General features: G+C 35.9%; 1 protein-coding gene across 4 annotated transcripts in view; it reads right to left on the bottom strand.

Moving 5' to 3' along the window:
- The window catches only part of KLHL32 (kelch like family member 32), a 118,059-nt gene that overhangs the window by 53,806 nt on the left and 40,062 nt on the right, over window positions 1–24,191 (bottom strand). For all 4 annotated transcript variants that reach the window (XM_042885150.1, XM_042885176.1, XM_042885159.1 and 1 more), the window contains 2 exons: window positions 17,542–17,649; window positions 6,917–7,015 (listed from right to left, as the gene is read on the bottom strand). In XM_042885150.1, coding sequence (XP_042741084.1) covers window positions 6,917–7,015; window positions 17,542–17,649 — 207 coding nt within the window. The remainder of the gene's footprint in view (window positions 1–6,916; window positions 7,016–17,541; window positions 17,650–24,191) is intronic.

Raw genomic sequence — 24,191 nt, 5'->3', positions numbered from 1 at the left:
CCATTTAAAACACAAATCAGAGCTGTTCTGCCATCCTGACAGACATTTTCTTAGAAAAGAAGGAGCAGTACCTGCCTCCTCCCAACTTGCCAGCTCTCCTGTGAGCGGATGCAGCCCACTACAGACAAACAAATTTTTAACCTTACAGCAACAGTTAGCCTAGAAAGCCCAGCACCATTTTTCACACATCCAATAGCAGCTGCTGTTCAGCTTTGGCAACCAATACTCCCCTAGGAAAAGCAGAACATACACACAGAGCTGGAGGGCTGCTGACCACACTGGCACCATGTTCTCCTAACAGCTCTCCATGAGTACAACATCCTCTGTCACATCACAGCTAATCAGCAGCATGTGGACCATGGAAAGAAAGGGATTCAGATGGATCGGGTATACCATTTTTACTTTCCTCACTGAAGCCAACTGAAAAAAGGAGGAAAAAAAACACTTTTGTTATTTCCCAAGTCCCGTTCTAAGTTGCAATCCTCAGTGGTGCGCTCAGATTATACATATGCAAACTCGTATCTCTGTAATAATGTCTAGGTAGACTAAGTATGAGAGAAAGGAGCTAAATTCCACAAGTTATTTTTAAGCTCTGTACAAGAGCTTTCCTAATGACTATCAACAGCTCTAGTGACTACAACTGACAAAACATGCACTTTCGAGAAGCAGGCCAGCACAACAAGAACAGGTCATGTAACACAGAAAACTAACAAAACACGAGAACATTTCTGTTTATTTTGTATTATTTACAAACATTTCTGTTTATTTTGTATACTTGGTACGGCAAGACCACTTCTACTCAAGTATGATGGTGTTGACTGTATATAAAACACCACTCTAATTCTGTGTGTGTACAGAGATTAAAAAAAAATCAATTTTTTTTTTTTTAAAGCCACAAAAATAACTGCAAGCCTTAGATGCTAGATGATCTTTAGATATTTTTTTTTTTCACCCAGCACTTTAATTTGCTGTATATAAAAAAAAAGAATCTAAAATCACAACTGAGCTGGGGCTTTTAGCAATACAAAGGTGATGCTCTCAATATCTGGTATAAGAATTGACTCATCTTTGAAGGACTGTATCTTATTGAAAGTTGGATTGTGTTGCTGGCACAGCTCTAAGTGGAGAATTTAGGTTTAAAAGAAGTAAATAGCTTATGAAGCTCTGGATCTCACCACAAAGCTAAATCAAACACAGTCCTTGCAGATTCACTTGTAACCTTGCTCCTTTTAAAAACAGTAACAAACACAATTCAATATGTAAACACATCAAAAATAGTTTAAAATTACTTGAAAAAAAGATCCAGATCATTAGATGTGCATGCAAAAGGAAGACAAATTCTTCTATAAGCCTAGATGTACAATTAAGAGTAAAAGTTAAAAATCAAACATCCCTAATCCAAGACAATTTACCTCCTTCCATTATTGCCAAAAATTATACCAGGAGGTCTTATTTTATCATCTGTGAGCTCATTAAATTGATCCAATTTATGCATTCCGGGCCTGATACAGCTCACTGTCTACTTTTGTGTACAAGAATCCAAAACACACTGCATGGAGTAGACTCCAAGAAAAATCCAATTAACTGCTGTTGTACAGTACTTTTTTTTCCCCCCTCACTTACTTTATTCACTCATTTAAAGTGTAATATTCAGTTTTAATTACCCCTCTTTATAGATCTTAAGACTGACATTTGTAGTAGCTGGCAAGTTGCTGTGCCAGAGTACCATCTACTGTAATGAAGTTTCTAAGAGGTAGCCTGGTATGTTTATTATAACTATCCATGATCAGTCATACCATCCTGCTTCTCAGATTAAAACGAGTGCATTGGTTTAGACAGTTCTGTACCTTCCTCCACACCTATCACCCTATTATTTTGAATGAATTCAGGGAGTATACAGAACTCCTCTGAAGACAATAAAGACTTGGTATTCAGAAAATACAAAAAATCCCTTAAATTTAAAATTTCAGATCTGGAAATCCACACGTCTCAAGTCTCTAAATATCAGTAAAAATAAGCCTCCGGTTTAAAAACCATTTACTAAAGCTATATTCGTATAAGACTGAGTCAATGTTATTTAGTAGGAGGAAATTCCATGAGAAAACTAATATCCTCAATAGCATTCCTTCCTTCCTAAGACTCTTAGACTGTTGAAATAATGTGCAGTTTGTGGTTCTCTTTGCTACAGAATATGTAAACAGCTGAGGAAGAAGATGAATCTTCTTACATCTGCAATACGCTATAAAACTCAGGCATATTTGTGAAACAAACATTTATACGTTCCAAATAAATCTTTCGTAACATATATTCTGCTGAATAAGAAAAAAGTTACCCAGCACTCTTCAGAAGAACATTAAAATCTTTAAAGTACAAAATAGGTAATCACAAACACACTACCTACTGCCAACACTCTGCAGCTCTAAGTCCTTTCTCAGATTTGCATCTACACATCCAAAGCCTCCCACTAGCTTTCTCTTCTATTCTTCAATATTATAGTAGGACAGATATGAACCCCCCAAACTTCAAAGCCTTAAACATTTAAAAGGAAACACAGATAATATTCTCCCATTATATTTCAATAAACATCTTCAACCTGCTGGTTGAAGCTTTCTACTTAGGCTTCTTGGAAAAAGCCAAAACTGGCAATTGATTTGAGCTGGAAGAATGAGAGTCTTACAGAGCTGGATGTATACTACGCAAGCAAATGATGCATGCTTGACCCATGGATTTAAGCATAAGTCAAGATATATACAGAGCTCGCATCTTCAGCTTAGCTTTCTCACACCTACATAGCAGCAATACAGCTAAGAGCAATCAAGCTGCCTTACTGTTTGTTTAGGTTGAGACGGATGTGTGAGATCTCAAGCCTTGCTTCACTGTTTAAAGAACTTGAGAATTATGCAGACATCGCGATAGGAGCGATTCATGAATATGTTTGTATTTCAGCTAAAATATAGCAACATGCTTCAAAAAGTCTCTCTCCACAAAACAAGCTAAAAACAAAAACCCTCAAACAGCAGAAGCTGAGGAACAAAGACATTTCAAGATATGACACTGCTAGAGTGAAAGACTGCACAACTTAAGTCTGGAATTATGACCTACACTAAGGAGTGCCTTGGCACTTTGGTTTGCAATGTAGAAAATTTGAACTAGAATTATTTTAAAAAGTGAATTATCAATCCAAAGTTAGTGAAACAATTTTCAGTGGGAAAAAAAAAAAACCAAAACCAACAACCAACAATAGATGCTTCAGAGCATCTGATAGCGTGAAGTCCGTAAATGACAAAGCACACTTAAAGAACAAGGGACTCTATCAGAAACCTCCATAGTGTCTCTCTGTCATAAGTGTGATATGAGTAGTACCTAACCAGGGACATGGGGTAAGACTGTTCCCCTCTTTCTGTCTTCCCTGTGAATCTAAAACACTCTGTAATAATACCATATACATTATTTGAGCCATTTGTTACAGAAATCTTTTTGAGCTTTATTAACAAATTAAATGAAATGTTTTCAGCTGACTGGTCTATAGGAAAGAGAACATATCTTAAATTCATGTTGGATTTTTTTTTCCTGAGAAAAGATGAGGAAATTCCTTAAAGAGATCAGTGAAAAGTCAATGTTGGCTCAAAATACATCTGCCACTGTGCACTGCAAATCATATTTGACAGGATAAATTATATTAATTAGATCAGTACAGTCTTCTTTGGTACCTCACAAACTATAGGTACACTTGGTACAACTATGGAACAAGCAAATTATATTCATAGCCAAATATCATCCTTATTGCTATCTGTGAAATACCAGCACCAGGTAAGCATCAAGAAGAGATTAAAAATACCCTGAACTCCAAAAACATTATATATTTCTAGAATATCTATAGAAAACAAAAAGCACAAAAAGCTCAAACAGTAACAGCATCTGTACAGGCTGGTCTGTTCCAGAAAACTGAAGACACTCTTAATGAGTTAAAACTCTGTATCGTCATTCCACAACAATAGTAATTGACAGCTAGATCCCACCTATTATATTATCTGAATTTATTGTAAACTATGCTAAACTAAGTTCATGGTAACTGAACAACAAAAAGCAGCAAAAATAAAAATCACTGTTATAGCAAACAAAGAACTCTGCAGCATCCCAAGACTCTAAAAACATCAGAAAGAAGAGGCAAGAATTATTCCCTTCCCAGCAAATATACCAAAGTATAAAAGTCACGTGTGACAAGATATACCAGTTCCCAAATCCAGAAAGAATAAGCATTTTAAGAAACCACTCTTTAACTACACTGACTTTACTTTTAGATTGTTTAAAATAAAGCAACAGATATTTTTCAAGTCACTAAACTCTTTGTAGAGCAAGCAGATATTTGATAGAAGTAATTTAGACACTGTAAGATATCACACTCTATGCGCAGAACTTTGTTGACCTCTGCTAAAAAGCCTACATGACAAGTCAAGGTTGATTACTTGCACAGACTGTACCTCTGCAGAGCAAACAAAGCAGATAAATCATTACTCTGATCTTTCCAGACCACAAATCTGTCTATGAGTATAACATGTTCAGGTAAACTTGATAAATAAATACAGTGGAAAGAGTAAAATACAGTCTAGAACTTTACACAATGTAAATCACAGTAATCCCACAGATGTCTATGCTAATTCAAAATCTTAAAATGAGAGCAATTCCAAAATATTTTAACTCTGTCTCCCAATATATGTTCTACGCCTATAATGCTGTAAAGCAATGGAAAATGCAGCAGTGATAGTGGAGTAGCAAAGTCATAGGCTACGGTGAGGATAATCTCAAACGCAGCAGCTGTAGACGCAGAAACAAAGGAAAAAATCTGCTTACCCCTGAAAAGCCTCAGGTAGATAGGGAGCTCCAGCAACATACCCTTGCCTCCACTGCCAACCCTTGATGAGGACTGAGGCTTCCAGTCACTCCAGTGCATTGCATACACCTGAGCTCCCCTGGGTTGGCCCTGCCTTTCCACCAGGTGCTCAATCACTGTTTCAAGCCATGACTTAGCCTTTCCACTACAGTACTTTATGCCCTACCATTCCTTCCTTCCTTATTCCTTACCTCCTTTACAGAAAATCTTGACACTGTGTCCAGCTACCTTTTGATTTTCACATCAGTATACCTGGTACACACTGCTCAGAGTACAGTGGACCTCTTTCACGTTATCTGAGTAACAACATACGGACAATCATCTCTATAGAATTTTTTACTGGTTTATTATTAACAGAGTAATTTGGCAGCAATTGTTTTCTAACTGTTTTTCATTGTTATGTTTTGTTTTGCTTGTTTTATTTTTTAGTTAATTAGCAGTCTGATCCTCAGTGTTTGACTATGGCTTACACATCAATGACTACGTCTAAAACGACTGTTAATTCTATAGCGATATTCCACCCCACTGATATCAGGATTAAAAAGTATTAAGAGAGTGCTAAAGGAAGAGCTACTGTTATCAGAGACTGTTTCACACAAATCTTTATGCTAACTGATTTCATGACCTAAACTGGGCAAGTACCTATTCCTTTCTTACCATCTTCTCACGTCCCTATACCTCACCTGCATTACAATATTCAGCTCCTTCCCTATTCTTTACTATTTTTCTAACTTCTTTACTGGAGTGGTCTCCTTGGTCCAATTTCTGACAAGGAGTATGTGAGCAGCAAAGACATGAATAATTTTGTTATGGGGAGAATTAAATATACATAGTATGACTATCGATTTTTTATTATCTTCCTTCTTATTATAATAACCACTTCCCATGCCTAACAACTGTTAGGCCAAGTGGTTTTGTGGCTCATATTTTTTGTTTCTTAAGTGACCATCTATCCTGTTACATTCCACATTGATTTTCTCAGAAAATTTCAATCTTTCCCCAATTCCGAAAACAAAACTTTAAAAAAAAAAAAAAATTGCAGTCCTTTACCAGCTACTTTAATTTCCTGATCATTTTATAATGCACAAATTAATACTGAGTGTCTTAACTTATATTTCGAAGGCTTCCCTGAGGCTACATTCAAACAGGCTCTCCATAAGACACAAAGCCTTCAAGTATATACTGAGGCTCTTAGCATGGGATCCTGCATGCCTGTGGTACTCAGCAGCTCACTGTGCTACCAAGCACACTTGACAGATTTCGAAGTTCTGCTAGTGAAAGGAAAGGCATACAGAAAGCACAGTGCTGATTTGTACTTCCATGCCCAACTGTTGCACAGGTACAACCATTTCAGAAATGAATAATGAAAGATTACAAAGAAAAGTAAATAGTTTATCTATCAGGAGTACTATTACCATTTTTTTAATAATACTTTTCACAGCTACACATTAAAGTTATGTTCATGCAACCATCATAAGCTATCTCCTATACAAGCCAATCACATAAAATGATTTTAGTAGTTTCAGGATTTTTGCCTCATAATGACAGACCTAATGTGGATATTACTATTAGCATTACGGGTATGAGACAAGCTGATAAAAAAGTGCTGTTGTAAAATAGCCTGCTCATTAAGTGAGAGGAAGCTGTGCCCTGGAACATGCATCAGTATTCTGTAGTGAATGCTTAATCATCTGGATGCTTCACAATACTCATGATTGCTAACAGGGAAATGCTTAACGTTTGGGAAACTACAGAAGAAGAAAGCAAGCCCTCTGGTGAAAGGTGCAATCAAACTCCTGTGTGCTGACACTAATCAATGAACCATCCTTGTTTTGAGGATAAATGGACAAAACATATGGAGGACAAAGCACCTACCAAAGATTAATATCCATATTATACAGAATTCAAGTCTCCTGAGACCCAATATAGTAGCACTTAAGCTCCACCAGATATTTTACTAATGCTTTCCTACTGAAATAAGGCTTGGAACAAAAGTTTACCAATCATCAGGAAGATAAATCTCACCTGTATGAGATAATGAGAGCATAAACTGAGAAGCTCCAGCAGCTGCAAATGACTCCCAGCTGCTAACACATCCTGTATCACCCCTGGCTCCAAAAGGATCTGTAAAAAAGAAAACAGAGAGTTTGTTATGTAGACAATTTTTTGATAACTCAGACATTTTAGTTTACATAAAGAACAGAAAGAGTAAAACAAAAGCACACAGAGAAATCTTTGCAGGACAGGAACAGAGGTTTTGGAGTTCAACTGAGTTACCCAAGGATTTGTAAGCAGATTTTCCTGTAAGAATTCATAAACCATTCTACCCTCAAATCCTTTAAAATGAAATGCTTGCTATTTATATAAAAGGAGACTTTTCAAAATAACAGAACATATTTTAGTTGTATCCATACGTGCTATATCTGGTTGTTTCCATATACACTGATAAATCAGACCAATAGAACTGCCTGAGAAATCTCCAGAATCAATATTATTTATTAATGTAAAAATATACAGACTGGAAACACCCCTCCCATTCTGCATGGTACGCTACTTCATAGTTTTCCTAGCCTCTCTCTTCATTTTACAGGACGAGGCTGTGAAAGCACGGAGTGAGCGTGCTGCTGGGAAAGTGCCAGAAAGGGCTTAGAAACCAAGACTGATTATCCTGTCACTACCTCAGATGAAACTCCTACTCATTTCAATTAAAATCACACACAGGCAGCAGCCAGGATAATTGGACCTCAGTTCCTAGCCTGCTGTCTTGGGGTCAGCTTGTTAGAGCATCCCTCTCAGGACACAAAAAGTCTTTGAGAACACAGACACCGGTCAATCCCTTTTAACAGCATCCACATTACAAACCATCTAAACCAGTAAAATAAAGATAAGTGATGTTTCATCCAACAAAAATCACAAAAGAATGAGAAATATTATTTCTTCAAAGATATCTCATTTATTCCATTTCATGCTTGTTTTATTTCCCCTGGTAACTTTGGTTTTACACCACATGAGGTCAGTCTCTCACTGCTCCAGTGGGAAGTAAAGCTTTTTCAGATCCTTTTTCTTCTGCCCCTACAATTTAGTTTTGACACACAGTATCACTTAAGCATCTCAAAAGCAGTGGAGTATGGAGGATAGCATACAAAAGGTAAGATACCCATCTGCAATTTTTGCAGTTAAATTGCTTTTGAGGGAAATTAAGAAATATGTATGCATTTCTTCAAACAAAATAACTCAAGTGACCTCCAACATAATGGATATTTTAGGAAAAAGAAAGAAAAGGATTGATACTTATTTATATCAAGAACTTTCTTAAATTTAGAACAGGTGGTGTATGACATGTTTAAGTTTGTGCAAATCCCTATATATTTATACAAAGTTTTAGGTGAACATGCATGTAATTTGCATGCAGTAAAATGGTTTATTTGTGTAGCCAAACAGATACGTAAAGATGTTGATGTAAATGAGAATTAAGTCCAGAAAAATGCAGGGTTTTGGCTGATTAAGTAGTGATGCATAAGAGGCAGTTCAAGGGAAAGACAAAAAGGGTATCAGTTTCAAAACAAAAATATCACCAACAGGTACAGTTAAAAAATTGTGCAGCACCACAAATTATTTTCAAGTGAGAACTCAAGGTCAGACTGACAAAAAATCTGTTCAGATCTTGCAACATCTTATTCAGACAGCATTTACACTGAGCAACCTCTGTCATCTGAACTGACACTGTTTTGCTTATTAAATGCCAGCCACCAGCTTAGAAGTGTTAAAGATGAAATACAGGAGAAACGGAACACTAAACAGATTACTGTCTTGTAGGCACAGATAAACTATAGTTAACTGCAATACCATGAATGTATTTTAAAGCTACATCAGTCCGTTTACAAATAATACTTGTAGCTTTATGAGATGAGAAATAAGATGAGAGGTAAGAAAGATGCATCCTTACTTCTTAGAGGTGATCTGCACAAAATCATCAACAAAGTTAATTTTAAGGTGGCAGAACATATTTTTTTTCAGTTTTCACACATTTCCTATATCGTACAAGATGTATTCCACTGAGATAACATATTCAACATATTTTCCAAGAAAAATGAGGAAAGCCTATTCAATCTCTTCCCAAATTTCACCTTGAACAGAACTATCTGAATTTTTATTAAATACTCATTTGAATATTGACAACTATACTAGTTCACCATCAGCAAATTGATGCTGGGGACACCCATAAGAAAAGAAAAACAGTAATTAAGAAGGAAAAAAATATATTACAAGCCCTCCTTCTATTGAAACCAGGGCAATCCACAATTATTCCACACCTCAATTTTTATTAATACAGTTACTAAATTTCTTTTAATCTCCAGTATAGCTGCTTATTGTATCCTCTATATGCTCTTCAGCTGAATCTCAACAGCAAATGAACATAAATACCCCCACTAGTACAATACAAGAACACACTGACCAATTCTCCTCTCTTCATCTAACTCAAAGAATAGCTCTGAGGTCTTCAGAGTGACACTAATTAAAAATCAACAAGAGGGAAACTAAGATCTGCTTTGGATTCAGTTTCAAAATTGATCACAAATTGTTTCTGTGGAAACTAAAGAGTGAAGCTTAGTCACTTTCCCTGTTTCGTACTCAGCCCAACAGTTATGAAGTATAATTACCAGGGCAGAAACTCAGGAGTAATTACAACCATCAACTCCAGACAAATTTTGCTAACATCATCACTAAGACATGTGCCTTTGTATGACAAATGCCATCATAAGACTGGTTTCTGTGCTATTTTTATATTAATTAGATGTAATTCATGTATTGCACCTGGCAAAGTTCTTTGGGCTCTCAACTTTTCCCTGGCCTATGTTGCTACCCAAGAAAATGAGCGTAATCACCTTCTACCTGTGTACTACAGGCAGATCTTGCAGACAGCCTTGGCAGCTTAGTTTTTCAAGCCCCTGGTATGACATATTGCTTATATTCAAATTGATCTGATGTAAAAATATGGTGTTTCTTTGCAACAGAATGTTCACAGCATCCGGATTACACAATTCTTAGACCCATGATTTTTAGAGATAGAATAAAAATCCACATGGAAGTGCATCTGTTCATGCTCGGTTGATATACTGAGGAAAACTGCTCTTTAAATGTAGGTATTACAAACTTTTGTAAATTAAGCCAGACTTTCTGAAGCACAGTTCTGAGGCAGAACATGTTAATTTTAATCAGGTTCACAGTCACAAAAACTATGGTCATGTAGCCTTGAGCAACTCCATTTTCATCTTCCTCTGGGAAGTAGTTCTCAATTCATTCCTTCTTCCCCCACGACATTCCTCTTCTTCCCAACTCATCTTGCCTAGCTCAGTACATCTTAGGGCTCCAGGCAACTATGGAGAAGATTAATCAGGATCACACATTTTGCCTCTCTCTTCAATATTTTCATTAGGACAATTCCTGGTAACACAAAGCAACTCATGGCTATGATTTCTTGGGCTAGGAGCAGTATTAGAACCACTGTCCTTTTTCAAGGACAATGCTGGGACAAACAGTCATACCCCATTTCCATGCAGCTCAAACTAAGACCCTTCTTTTATTCTCTTAATACTTTTATTTATTTATTTATTTATTTAAATAACCAACCATTCAGCATAAGCCTACCAAAAAAAATTGCATGGTTATAGCAAAGACAGAAGCAAGAGGTGGAAAGCAGTGATGAAGAAGCCCCTTTAAGTTGTCCTTCCCAACAAATAAAACTTACAGCCTAAGAAGGCAATCTCCTGGTTCACTGTCAAATCCTATGGAGTCTCAAGGGATATTTATCTGGAAAAAATAACTAGGTCATTCAATCTATTCCCCATTTACTGCTGGCTATTAAGCTATAACAGTAAGGAAATACATGATGTCATATCAGAAAGTAGTAAACCATATGGAATATACCACATAAAACAGAAAAAAAAGTCCTAAAATTCCTGACAGCCTAATGCAAGAGAAAATTCCTTCTTGACTCCACTTGCAATGATCAGCATTTCAAACAAGACAGGCATCAAACAAAAGCACCATTTGTTTCTCCCCTCTGGAGACTATTCTGTGTGCATCAGAGCAATCAAAAAAGTAACTTTTCTTTTAGAGCACTTCAGAGTGCATTTTACTCACAACCAGTTAGCACTTCTGCCTGTCTCAGAGCTCACTGGTGTTTCACTTCAATTCTGTATTTCCTACATGTTGAGAAGGGCTGCTTCAAAATAATGTGAGCAGGGCAAGAGTGCTCCAGTGCCCTGCAGGCAACTGCCCAAAGCATGGGCACATAATGTTTGATAACTTATTGCAAAACCCAGATGTCTCATTAGTCAATGCCAGAAGGAATCATGACCAGCATTTCTCTGATACTTATCAGAGTATTTGTTCAGAAAACTCAAAGAAAGTCTATGTTAAATGCACAGCATATAAACTAAGACTCCAAGCAAATTCACTTTTTCTTTGGTATAATGTCTCAGTACTTTAATTACTTTCAACTCCAGAAAAGCTATCTTATTCATAACTTGGTAACTTATCCAGAACAAACAACGTGAAACATTAAACCTTAACTATAAAAAACAAGTTAAGTGAATGAGTTCCATTTTATTCTAAGCCTTCTAGGGTTTAATTTTGGGTGGTGCTTTATAGAGCAAGGAGTTGGTCTTGATGATCCTTGTGGGTCCTTTCCAACTTAGGATATTTTATGATTCTAGGCAGAGAAACAATAATATCTTCCTGTTAACTCAAGTTTATACTTTTTAACTTTGAAACCACATTGAAAATGATGATAAAATAAATATTTTCAATAAGATATACTCCAATAGGAATAGATACATTTTTCCAAGACCTTTGCATGTTGCCCCTTGGAGAAAAGAACAAGGATATTTGAAGTCATCAGGCAGTGTAGTTAAAATCTGTCTTTTTGTGAAAAGGCAACCAGTTGAACTGCCAGACACGGGAACTGGGAGGTCACTTATACAAGAAAATCAACCACCATGATACAGCTTTGCAATACACCTCACCCACAAATGGGCTAGAATAGATTTAACAGAGTAAGAGGTACTAAGAAAGCTGCTTCCCCTCAATCTTAACTGAAAATGGCAAACGAAATATTGGTTAATCACTAGAAAAACTGCCACTATCAAAAGAGGGAGATTTTGATGAGTGATGAAAGACAAGATTCCATAAAGGCATCAAAGTAATTATCAGGAGAAACAGTTGAACTTACAAATGCTTATTTGAGCTATTTATTTACTACTGAGACCTCTGCCATTTTTTCTTAACAGAAGAACTTTAACAAGAAAAAAAAAAAAGCTAAACCAAAACAACAAGAAAAAAATAGGTTCACAAAGGAGCTATAAGATAATACTTCAGGTAACTGTAATTGTATGTGTCTGAATTTGAAAAGAAAAATAAAAATTACCAGATGTTACTCCTATTGATTCATGAAACCTGTTTGATAAAGCAATATTTCTGTTACAAGACCACAGTGTGTTTGTTTTTCTAGTGAATACAAGTTAAAGTTGGTAAATAAAATCAATAAATAAACAGAATTTATGAGTTAAGAGTAATATCAAGAGCAACTGAATATACTGATATCACCTTTAATAAAGACTGCTTCTGTGTTAATACTTTGTGAGTAAAAAAATAAAAATTTCTATGTTTCGTTTTACATAAGTATCAAAAAAAGTGATGTGAAAAAAAATAAGGTAAGAAAAGAAAAATTTAAAATTTGTTTTTGTACGTAGTTTTCAAGAAATGGAAGTATTTCAACATTCATTCTGTAGAAAGGATGTAAAGCTGCACTAGGGCTTTTTAAGAAGATACATAGCATGACCTAGTCCAAAATTTGTTTTTGGAGAAAGAGCTGAAGATAAACCAGCCCTTCTAGCAGGGCTATCCCTCTGATTCCTTCCTTTTTCCTTTGGTGATTTAGAATGATTTTGTAACTTTTTATTAATACAGAAAAAAAAATACTATGATTTAGAAAAAGAAAACAGAAAATGGCCAGTTAGAAAAAAGGAATTGGCCAGGAGGAGAACCATATATTATGACTCATTAAGATGCTGCTTTCCCAGGAGGCCTTTGGAAAGTTATGTGCATCAAAGAATAAAATTATTTTTGAGGAAAGACATTAAAGTCAGTGATCGCTTGATTTTGCTATGTGCTTTGATGTCTCAAACAAAATTCTACCTAAATTCAAAATATTATTTATTACCATGGATTAAAGACATATAGTAGAATTTAATTACAAAAAGAGATCAAAGCCTGCAAAGCATTCCAGTATATATAGGACTCTAAATGTGCATTTTTATTTTTATTGAATTTGGATCACAGTCCTCTACTGCTAATTAATGGCAGTGTTCTTGCATTATCCTTCTTTCTAGAAACAACAGCAGAGTGCCCATCAGATGATTCAAATGATGGTATCATGTACATAAAATATCAACAAAAATGAAGCTGTTGGCAGGATCTAAATTTGAGGAGGAATGCAAGAGCCTCATCTAAAATGAGGAGCCTCAAATTTTCAGTTTAAGCTACTTACTCAGTCCTACTAGATTTACACTTTCTAAGATTCTGTCTTCAGCACTGAAACTTTTCAGAAGTCCAAAGGTTTTCTTCTGACCAGAAGCATATTTTCTTGTAATAACGAGAGATTTGCCATCCAACTAAACCAGCTTGTTCATGGTTTAATTGGATTCCTTTTCTCCAAATGAGATTATGGTTACAAAGAAGAAAAACTCAAAAACAACAACAAAAAGAGCAGACAACAGTGCTTGTGACTTTATAACCTAGACTCTTACTCATTATCCAGTGGTTGAGACAGAAGGAATTGTGAACTCCAAGCCCTGCTCCAAGAGCTGTTCCCTAATATTAATATCTAAAACATTACTTACTGTCTTGTTTATGTTTCATCCACCTCCCTTTCCAATGCACATCTGATATTTGCAGAATGCCCTGTGAGAACAAAGGTTGAGTAATCTAATCACTGAGATCACTACCACCTTGAAGTAAAAAAGAGAATGATCCTAGTACCCTTTTATGAAGAAAGGACATGGCCAACTACAGCAGGGAAATAATCCTTTCACTGTATTGTGAGTACATGGAGTACGTGGTAAAATGCCCAGTCCACCAGGCATACTTTTCTTCATACTTCAGTATGTCTTCATTTTTAGCCTCACCTGAAAAGACTGGAGGAATTAAGCACATTATACTTTTACTGTCTGTCACAAAAGCTTTCTTCTTGAAGATCGGGCACTGTAGATTCAACTGCTAAGTAAAAGAGGGATGTGAGTAACATTCCTTCATGATGATGTTATGGCCATGACCACAAGGGCACACAAAAAAATGACTGGGACCTCATATTAGAAAAGACAGCTATGATGGTGATGCATAATTCCAAAAGAAAAATAATGATGTCCTGACATAATCTGAAAGCTAATCACTGTAGGTATTGTATTCAGGCACAGTAGATTTGCAAGAGAAAACAATGCAGATAGATTTGAGGTTCCTAACTCTCTTAATGCAGAAAACATGAAACGTTATCATTAAATTCATTACTGGAGTAACCATTAGCTGCACTTTTAACCTTCATCTTTTGCATTCACATATAGCACTCAGGAAAGAACCTATCAAAGGGAAAATATCCCACCAAATAAATCTACTGTATTTTTGCTGCTGAACAGCTGAGTAAGAGGAAAGGTCACTTTTGCCCAAGATTTCGCTATTAGAGTATTACTGACAGTCTACATGCTAAGAGCACTCTGCTGAAATTATGTTCTGTATTTCACCTTAACTTTACTGTTGAGGAAAGAAAATCAAATTTTCCTCTTGTAACTTTTTATTCATTTCTATACCAACACTTATTTCTTTGTTGTTATATGATATGGGACCATAATAATGGATTAATTCCATTGGAATTCTTAAATTCTTTAACTTCCATCTTATCACAACCTTTCCTTCTACTGAAAAATCAATTTTCTTCTAAAAGCAAAAGATTTACAGCAGTTATTACAATAAGGCACTGTCTGCCTCAGCAGACAGGGTGATAACATCAGTACTATAAGTCTGTGGTAGCATTTCAAATTTAAAAATAATAACATAAGGATGTTAGAGTTGCATTTCTGATTGCAATATCATGCTAAAAATTAAATTTGTTAATTTTGATGATTTTAAACAACCATAGGCATCAAATATTACCATCATGCAATATTGAATATTTCCAGCAGATGTCTCTAATGCACTATTTTACACAGAAAGTTACATTAAAGTTACATCCAAACTGAATATAAGTTTAGCAAAATATTTTTTAAAATAAGTAGAGAAAAGCTGAAATTAAATATTTATCTGTTGAGACATGGATAGGTTATTACTGTCACTGTACTGCTGTCAGTTGCACAGCGGTTTTTTTGCAGTGATTGAAGGTTTTCAAACTGAAAGCCTTTTTTTTTTTTTTTTTCTTTTTTTGACAAGCAAATCTGATCATATCTTGACATGTCAGAGCAATATCAAATTGTACCTGGCAGGAATGAATTTTGGCTTACTAAGAAATACTTTGAAACAAAAACAGAAACAGAAACAGTTCACATACTCAAACTGAAAATGTCTGGTTTCACAACTTTGGTATAAGCATGCAATAATCCAACTATTTATTAATAATCTTTGTGGATTATTCCCACTCAGTACCTTGAAACATAAATGTTCACCAAGGTTTTGTCAGTCTGAGTCAGTACATAAGCGATGCTCAATATTTATAAACCAAGCACAAGAAGAGAATTTCAAGGGCATAAGGGAAAAAAATCAATATTACATTTTCACTGATCTGCGTTATCACTGTGTTGTACTTCAAAAATATCTTTCTAAGAGAATTCCTTGAGAATTGTTGTAATTTCTCTGTGCTTCAAAGTAGCATATCCAATAGAGCTGATAAGAGTATAAAACGTTGCCCTATAAACTCTTATGAATGTGAGCTACTGTATATACAGGCAAATCTATATTTAACTCAAGATGCCAAATAATTTATTGAAAGTAGATTGCACTTAAAAATGAAAGACTCAGAAATGTCTATAGGCTCAAACATAGGAAGCATTTTAAGTACTAGGGAGCTGAGGATACTGCCCCAGAAGTAAGGTGGGCTAGACTATTGTCTTATAATAAACAAACTCATCCAATCACAGTCATTTATTTTACATAGTTTTACTAGACTTTGAATTCTGATGAAAGTTAGAGGACTGTTCTGTTCACAGCAGATAGAAAAAATCAGTACATTATAGCACGTTTTCAAAATTGGTTTTGATCTTTTAGATTTGTTTAGCAACAAGAGTTCTACTTTCACTATACTAAATCTATATCTCAAATAACTTTGAGGATGGCACAGATTCTCCACAATACAAGAAACAATCTTACCTGTCACAGCTTTCAACTGAAATAACAAAAACCGTACATATAACTGGTAACTTCAGCCAATTCAGTAACATAGCATGGTCTCTCTCTTTTTTTTTTTTTTTAATACAAAGAAAAAGCTTATTCAATATAGTAAAATAAATAAAGCTTATTCAATAAAGTTTTGTTTTCCTAGCACGAAACACAGAAATCTCAAGAGTTAGTCTCTAAAGCTAATGGCAAACTATTATCTGTATTCTGGTAATAAATTATAAATTCTTTACCTCTATTTAATTCCCCTTGAAAAATTAATGACTATATACACCACAGTACAACACAGAAATGGATTTAAGCTTCTTTTCAAAATTAATTCATAAATTAAATTGTTTTTGCAATAATTCCAGAAATACTTCCGTTTTCTAGAATGTTTAAGTACAAAGCAAAAATATCTCCAATGGTATAAGAAGCTCTTAGTTCACTGAACTGAACTGAGATGAAATTATAGAGAAACACTGACAAGGAATGCAAAGAATAGATATGGCAGGACATATAAATGCACTGGGTACTTTTATTGCAGGTTTTTGCTGTTGTTGTTTGCTTTGTTTGAAATGTTTCTTTGCTTTTGGGGGTTATTTTTGGTGGGTGTAAGAGGAGTCAAGTAGGAGTAGAAATAGGAGCATCACTTCACATTCTCCAATTCTCCAAAGTTTCATTTACACCGATACACTAGTAACATAATATGATATACAATCTGCTCTCATAAAAATTGCAACAAAGAAAGATGCACAGTACCTATACGCATTTAGAAAGATAACTGGATTATATCTTCCCAGAAAGTAAAAGACCGCATTTCCCCTCGACTGTACAAGCCCAGCAAAGGTTCATAAATATTTATTATTAGAAAAATGCCTACTTTATTTTTTTCTCTCTCATTTAGCACATGGATCAACTCACATCAAATTTTTATGAACAATCAGACCACTATAAAAAGGGCATATAAGCCATATATGGTTCACTGCTTGGATACAATGCAATGGATATAATACAATAAACATGTTTTTATTGGAAAATTCCTCTATGGGTGGGGGGGAAGAACAACAACAAACAAACTACTCACATAAACAATATAGCCTAAGTAAGATCTGTTAAGTCAAAAGACCTTGCACTGGGGAATGCACAAGAACAGTACTTCTCTAAGGGCAGTCTTCTCTTTTTATTGCAAATTGTTTTAATTTCTCTCAATTTAAAGAGCTGTACAGTACCTGTCCAGTATATGCAAAGTCCAGGGCTTGTTTTAAACCTAGGCTTGTGACGCCATGCAGATTCACCTCGTCAGCTTCACTTTCAACCATGCAGAGACTGAACATTGCCTAGGAAAAGAAAAGAAATATTAACAATTAAAATAACCCCAGTGAAGTCCCAGGAAGAAGTATTTGTTTTTTCAACTTCACTAACCTTTGATTTTCCTTGGATAAGAATTCTAAACAGCATCAGACTTGTGGGTTAGAGTGAGATGTACACCATACTTCCAATACTACTACCTAGCAATCAATCATGAAAGAGAATTCTTTTATCAATAAATACAAAAAAATTATTCTGAAAAAAAATTGAGACAAATAACTTTGGTCCATGAATATACAATCCCTAAGTAATTTAGGTAGAATAAACGGGAACAGTCACACAATAAGATATTGTTCAATAAAAGTGAGAAAGAACTGGCCTCAGTAAAAAAAAAAAGTTCAAACATCACTAGAACTAATCCTTATAACCATGAATAGTATCACTGTATATAAATATAGGTAGGATAATAAACATAGACAATTACATGTATAAGAAAAAGAGACAGTTATGATAGTTAACACAGTGTCTCTTTTTTAAATTAATCCCCTCCAAATAGCACCTCAATCTATAAAGTGAACAGTGTTAAAATCAAGTTATTAAAAGAAGAGCAAGGATACAAATACAGTCACCTAAACCTACAACTGCCCTTTACTTAGTATTGTCCCAGCTTCTCAGACCGTATCAATCCTCCATAAAATCTACAGTGAAGACTAGCAAGATTATACTAGACTTCTCTGCAAGTAAAAATGAAGAAAGCAGCTGTTCCTTTCATCAAGTCTCTTTGAAGATCATCAATCTTCAGCAGCTCCCTGGACTGAAGCAACCTTAGTCTCTGGATCACCAATAGAAACCTTTTTCTTCCCAAGCCTGCCTTTGCCCTGCACAACACACACTCTTGCAAGGTCCTTATAATTCCTTTTTTCTCTCCTCATCACTCCAATTCTCCAGACAAACACTCGTCTTGAAATGCAACCTTTATCTCTGTCACTTCCCTATACACTTAAAAAAATATACCATTCTCAGTCTTTAGACAGTAAACTGTGAACAAATAAATGAAACGGTTTGACATCTGTCAGAGCTTAAACTTGGTCCCGGTGGGTTTTCTGCAGAAATGTTAATGCTTCTATCTATATAGGCTAGTAAACTTCACAGAATCACAGAACTGTAAAGGTTAGAAGGGGCCTCTAGAGATTGTCGAGTCCAGCCCCCCTGCAAAGCAGGCCCCTTTACGGCAGGCTGCACAGGGTATCCAGATGGGTCTTGAACATCTCCAGAGAAGGCAAATCCACAACCTCCCTGGACAGCCTGTTCCAGTGCTCTGTCACCCTCACCATGAAGAAGTTCCTTCATATATCGGTGCAGAAATTCTTATGCTCCAGTTTATGGCCATTTTCCCTTGTCTTGTCCCCACAGACTACTGAAAAAGATGTTGGCCATGTCCCTTTGGCTCCCACACATGAGATTTTTATAAACATTAATAAGATCCCCTCTAGGTCTTCTTTTCTCAAGGCTGAACAGACCCAGTTCACTCAGCCTTTCCTCACGGCGGAGATGCTCCAGGCCCTTTATCATCTTTGTGGCCCTTTGCTGGACTCTCTCCAGGAGATCCCTGTCTTTTTTGTATCAGAGAGCCCAGAACTGGATACAGTACCCCAGGTGAGGCCTGAACAAAGCAGAGTAGAGGGGGAGTGTCACCTCCCTCGACCTGCTGGCCACGCTCCTTTTAATGCACCCCAGGATCCCATTGGCCTTCTTGGCCACCAGGGCACACTGCTGGCTCATGGCCAACCTCCTGTCCACCAGGACCTCCAGGTCCTTCTCCACAGACCTCCTCTCCAGCAGGTCGTGTCCCAACCTGTACTGTTACTTGCAGTTATTCCTTCCCATGTGCAAGACTCTGTATTTGCTTTTTTTAAAGCCCATCTGGTTTATTGCTTCCCAGCTCTCCAGTCTGTCCAGGTCTAGCTGAAAGGCAACACATTCTTAAGGTGTGTCAGCCACTCCTCCCAGCTTTCTATCACTGGCATACTTGCTGTTCACCTTGGAGAACTCCAGTAAAGAAGCACTTCCAATGAACTTCTATATTAATGCACTCTTCTGCATCTGCAGTTACTCTGATACATGCAGAAGCTGAGGCAGTCGACAAGCACACTGGATTTCATATACATAACCTGACACCAAGAGCTACTGAAACTAAAGGAAAAAATAAGCCTTATCCTCTCTAACAGTTCAGCGCATCATTCCCTTAGACTCAGACAGCTTCTTTCAAGAACTGAGAACTTCATGCAAATAACTGATTTATTCTGAAAGCATTAGGTTTTTTTTTCATCATTAAAATACCACAGTTTGACAAAAATCTGCTGCCTGGAAATCATCCAGGATAAACAAGAATGAAATTTATCATATGGTCTGTCCTTGTATTTTCAGTTTTTATTTCAGTAAAGTTATATCAGGGTATCTACCACAGTGGCAACAGCAAAGAAATGCAAAATAGTTTAAAGGCTTTATCACACTAATGTAGTAAGACATAGGCATGAAATAGACATATATACATATACACATAAATATAGCAAGTTCAAATGTTTGTCTAATTCCATTAAAAATGTAATTATGGTTGGACATTTCGTTGTCATTTAACTGTAACAAAAAAGTTTTAATAGCTACTGAGAAGCTTCAGGGTTTGCCAGGAGCTGCAAGGGTTTCCATCAGCCATCTGCTCCTTGTAAAGGCAGAACTCCAGTTTTTGTCAGGAGGAGAGAATTTGAAGCCAAAAAGCACCAGTTGAAACTAGCCTCACAACAAACAAGGGCAAAATCTTGCCCTGCATCCAAGACCCTTTAACACTTCTGGGGATGCAGTGCCTTCCAGCATGGCTGGAAATAATACTTCATTTGCATTTGCTAATTGCAAAGGGACAGTGACAACTGTCAGTTTTATCCAAAGTTTTATCCTCTGCGTACTGTCAGGCTTGATAATAAAATAAAATAAAAAATAGTACTGGTTTACTAATGCTTGTTCTTGGGGTTTTAGAAAGAGCTACTGCAAACCAAACCATACTTTTCTTAACATTTTCTGCCTGACTTTATTGGGGCTGCCCGTCATATGCTGTATGAGGCAGAAGTGTTTCTAACACTTCAGCTGGTTACCATTTCAGTATAAAAATATTTCAGAAGTCAATTGAAAGGATTGCATGTTTATTTGCTAAATTATGTTACAATATGGTAAAATAGAACAATTGCAGGATTTCTTATACTGTTAGGAGTAGTACATTTAATCTTGGGAATGATTATCACAGCATAAATCATGCTCTCATAAAAAGGATAAATAAACTTTACATGCTAAATCGGCTTTATACCACAGAAAAAGACAGACAACAAAAAGTGCAATACAAGATAGAGACAAAAATCACACCAGACAACTAAGTCATTTTACCTTCACTAAACCTTTGAGAATGGATTATTTGTTAAGCAGGAGCATATTCCCAGTAGTTTTATACTATGTTACTATTCACAAATACCATGGCTAGGAGTTCTGATATTTTTCATTATAATATAGATTTTTTCCTTAGATAAAGAATTTATATTCACCATACCAGTGAACAATTATGTTCAGATTTATACAGCCCATGTATTTAAGTGTGTTATCAATATGCATTCAAGTATATGAATCTACAATTACAGAGTACGTTTGGTCTCAGGGAAACCGGGAAAAGTGTTTTGTGCAAGAGTGCAAGAGTGAATTTACAGAACTGCTAATAATGCTGTACATGAAGCATTCTATGCATCAACTGTTGCTATTTCTATTAAGCAGTAATCTGATGAACTAATACAGAGAAATGTTGTGGTAGGCCATTTTTTTATTTCATCTGCGCTAGACCGGAACAGAAAACCAAGGGCAACAGCATCTAGTTTACTGAACAGTCTTTATCTTCTTTTTCTAAGCAAAATACACAGGCTAGATCCTGCATGCTATGCGGGTTTTGCCAGATTGTCTGCAAATTATGGTCGGTATATACTCAGACCGGAACAAGAAGAGAAGGAATTTTATTTACGTTTATTTTTAGTAAAATGTATTCCAAAATTCAGAAGTATCTTTTAATTATTCTGAAGCTCCTTAAAAGCTCTTCTAGTAAGAATTGCTTACGTCACAGTATGTATAGGTGCTTTCCTTGCTGCAAAGACTAACTTGTCGTATCAGAAATTCATAACTGAATATACTTTTTTGGATAATATTTCTTTACCACACCAACTTCAGAGTGAAAGGCAAAGCTTTTGGTGCAGAACTTCCTATACTCAAGTTTATGGCCCTTTTCTTTTGTCCTGTCCACAAAGGCCATGTGCCTTTGGCTCCCACACATAAGATTTTTATTTCTCTTCCAAGACCATCATGACTGTGGATAGCATCCAAACTGCCAATATATCATCAAGTGATGTTCCCTTTTACAACAAAACTCACTAGTAAGAGGACTCATCTTTTCTTCCAGCTCCTGTAAATCTCCAGGCCTTGATCTGTCACCCAGAAAATGAGTAAATATTGAGGAAAATCAAGTGACTGCTTAAATATTGGTTTTTATCTGTTTGGGTTTTTTTCAAAGTCAAGACTTGAATTAGCTAAATCAATCCCTTGGAAGAAAAATGACCATGATATTCCTGCCAGTCTGTAGCAATTGCATCAAAATTCAGTGATCAACATGTACTCAGACACAAACAGTCCCACATAAGCTTTAAGGAGCTTCAAATAAGATATACCATTTTTTGAGGAGTGAGAAGATCACCTTATTAGCTGTAGAAAGAGAAGATGAGAAGGAATCAAAGCCCTTTTCTTCTTCTAATCTAGGCCTGAAACAGAACCAGAGCTAGAGAACTTCTCAAAAAATCACAGAATTGTAGAATATCCTGAGTTGGAAGGGACCCATAAGGATCACTGAGTCCAAAATACATGAACCTTGGATAAAAATAATCAAACAATATCTGACAAAAGCGGTTCTCAGACTCTTGAAAATCTGACTTCAAAGCAAGTTGGTGTGCCTTTAGTAAATGGCATGTTTGTAGTTTAACCAGTTAGATATCAGCACCCAAAGGTAACTTCACAAAATAGTTTCCATAGAACACAAAAAAGAGCGTTGGATCTAACTTCCCCTGCTCAGCTCTGCAGCAACATCTACAGTCTCCTTCACAACACACAACTTTAATGTATAAATATGAGAATAATATTCAAAATCCCCAAAATGCAAATTGCTCACTGTCAGAAATGGTAAAGTACAAAATTGCTCCTTGCCTCCAGAGTCATTTTCTCATTTACTCAGATGATTCATATCTGTGAGAGTGGTGAGCTTGCGTTCATTTCTACATGACATACATAATAATATATAAATGATATATAGTGTGTAAATATATTTACACATAAATATCTAAAAACATACTTACATGTTTAATTATATATACATTTGAACACTGATACAACTTCAAACAAATTACAGGAAAATTTTTGAAAGACAGCTAAAAGCATTAGATTATAATTTAAATCTCTATAAATGCTGTTTAACATTTAACACGTGTTTTGTGGGCAATCAATATATAGAAATAGGTATGTTTTGACATCAATTTACAGGATATAGTGGGATGAAATATCCTAATATCCCTTTTATTTTATGGAGACCAGAACTACATGATATTCAAGGAAGGCCACACCAAGTATCCTTTCTGCTCTGTAACTGAAGAGGAAGCCTAAACAATTAGCTTAGCCTAGATAACTAAACTAGGTGAAAACTTTAATTCTAAGAATAACGGGTTATGTGAACTGACCTGAGGAACACAAATTGAAGAGATAGAATTGAATTGTTTCCTTTTAGCATATTCATTTTAGGAGAACAGAAGAAATTCTAAAGGTATTTCTAGAATGAAAGCTACAAACCATAACAGTGACAATTCACTGAAAGATATTTGCACTTAGTTTGTTTTATGTGACGAATTAATATTTTTAAGAACCAGAGACTTCTTTCAATTATTTGAATTCACATAAAGTCATTTCAAGTTCAAAAGCCTTAGGGGTATGTGGGTCTTTAAAATAGTTGCAGATCACCAGTTATGAAAAGCTGAATACATCCTTCCATTTGCCTACCTTGATTTTCTTACGCTCATCACTTATTTCAGCTACATCATTCCCAACCAACTTTTGTAAATCTTCCAAATGGAAGATGAGCAATTGAACATTTTAAGTTTTGCCTTCAAGAAATACTTTGAGTCCTCTAGGAATAAAGCACACTCAAAGATACTTCAAACTCCTTCAGCAAAAATACAAAGTGACAGTCATCTTTATCTATTTTTTCTTTATTTCTAAAAGCAACTTTCCAAATAAACCTAAGTTTTCAAAAACCAGAAAGTAAAATGAATCAGTCCACAGTCACCCCAAAAAAACATTTCCAAATTTTCTGTGTTGGTGCTCTCAAACATCGTTTTGCTAACTATCAGCAGCACTATTTCCACATCTACTTCATCAAAAAAATCACATAAATTTCCCCCCCGCCCCGGGGCGCGGGGGGGGGGGGGGGGGGGGGGGGGGGGCACCGGGG

This window comes from Lagopus leucura, unplaced genomic scaffold, assembly GCF_019238085.1.
Source record: "Lagopus leucura isolate 7727_CA_CO unplaced genomic scaffold, USGS_WTPT01 Super-Scaffold_73, whole genome shotgun sequence".
Classification (NCBI taxonomy): domain Eukaryota; kingdom Metazoa; phylum Chordata; class Aves; order Galliformes; family Phasianidae; genus Lagopus; species Lagopus leucura.
The sequence above is the reverse complement of the archived record's forward strand: the minus strand, read 5'-3'. Positions and strand labels throughout refer to the sequence as shown.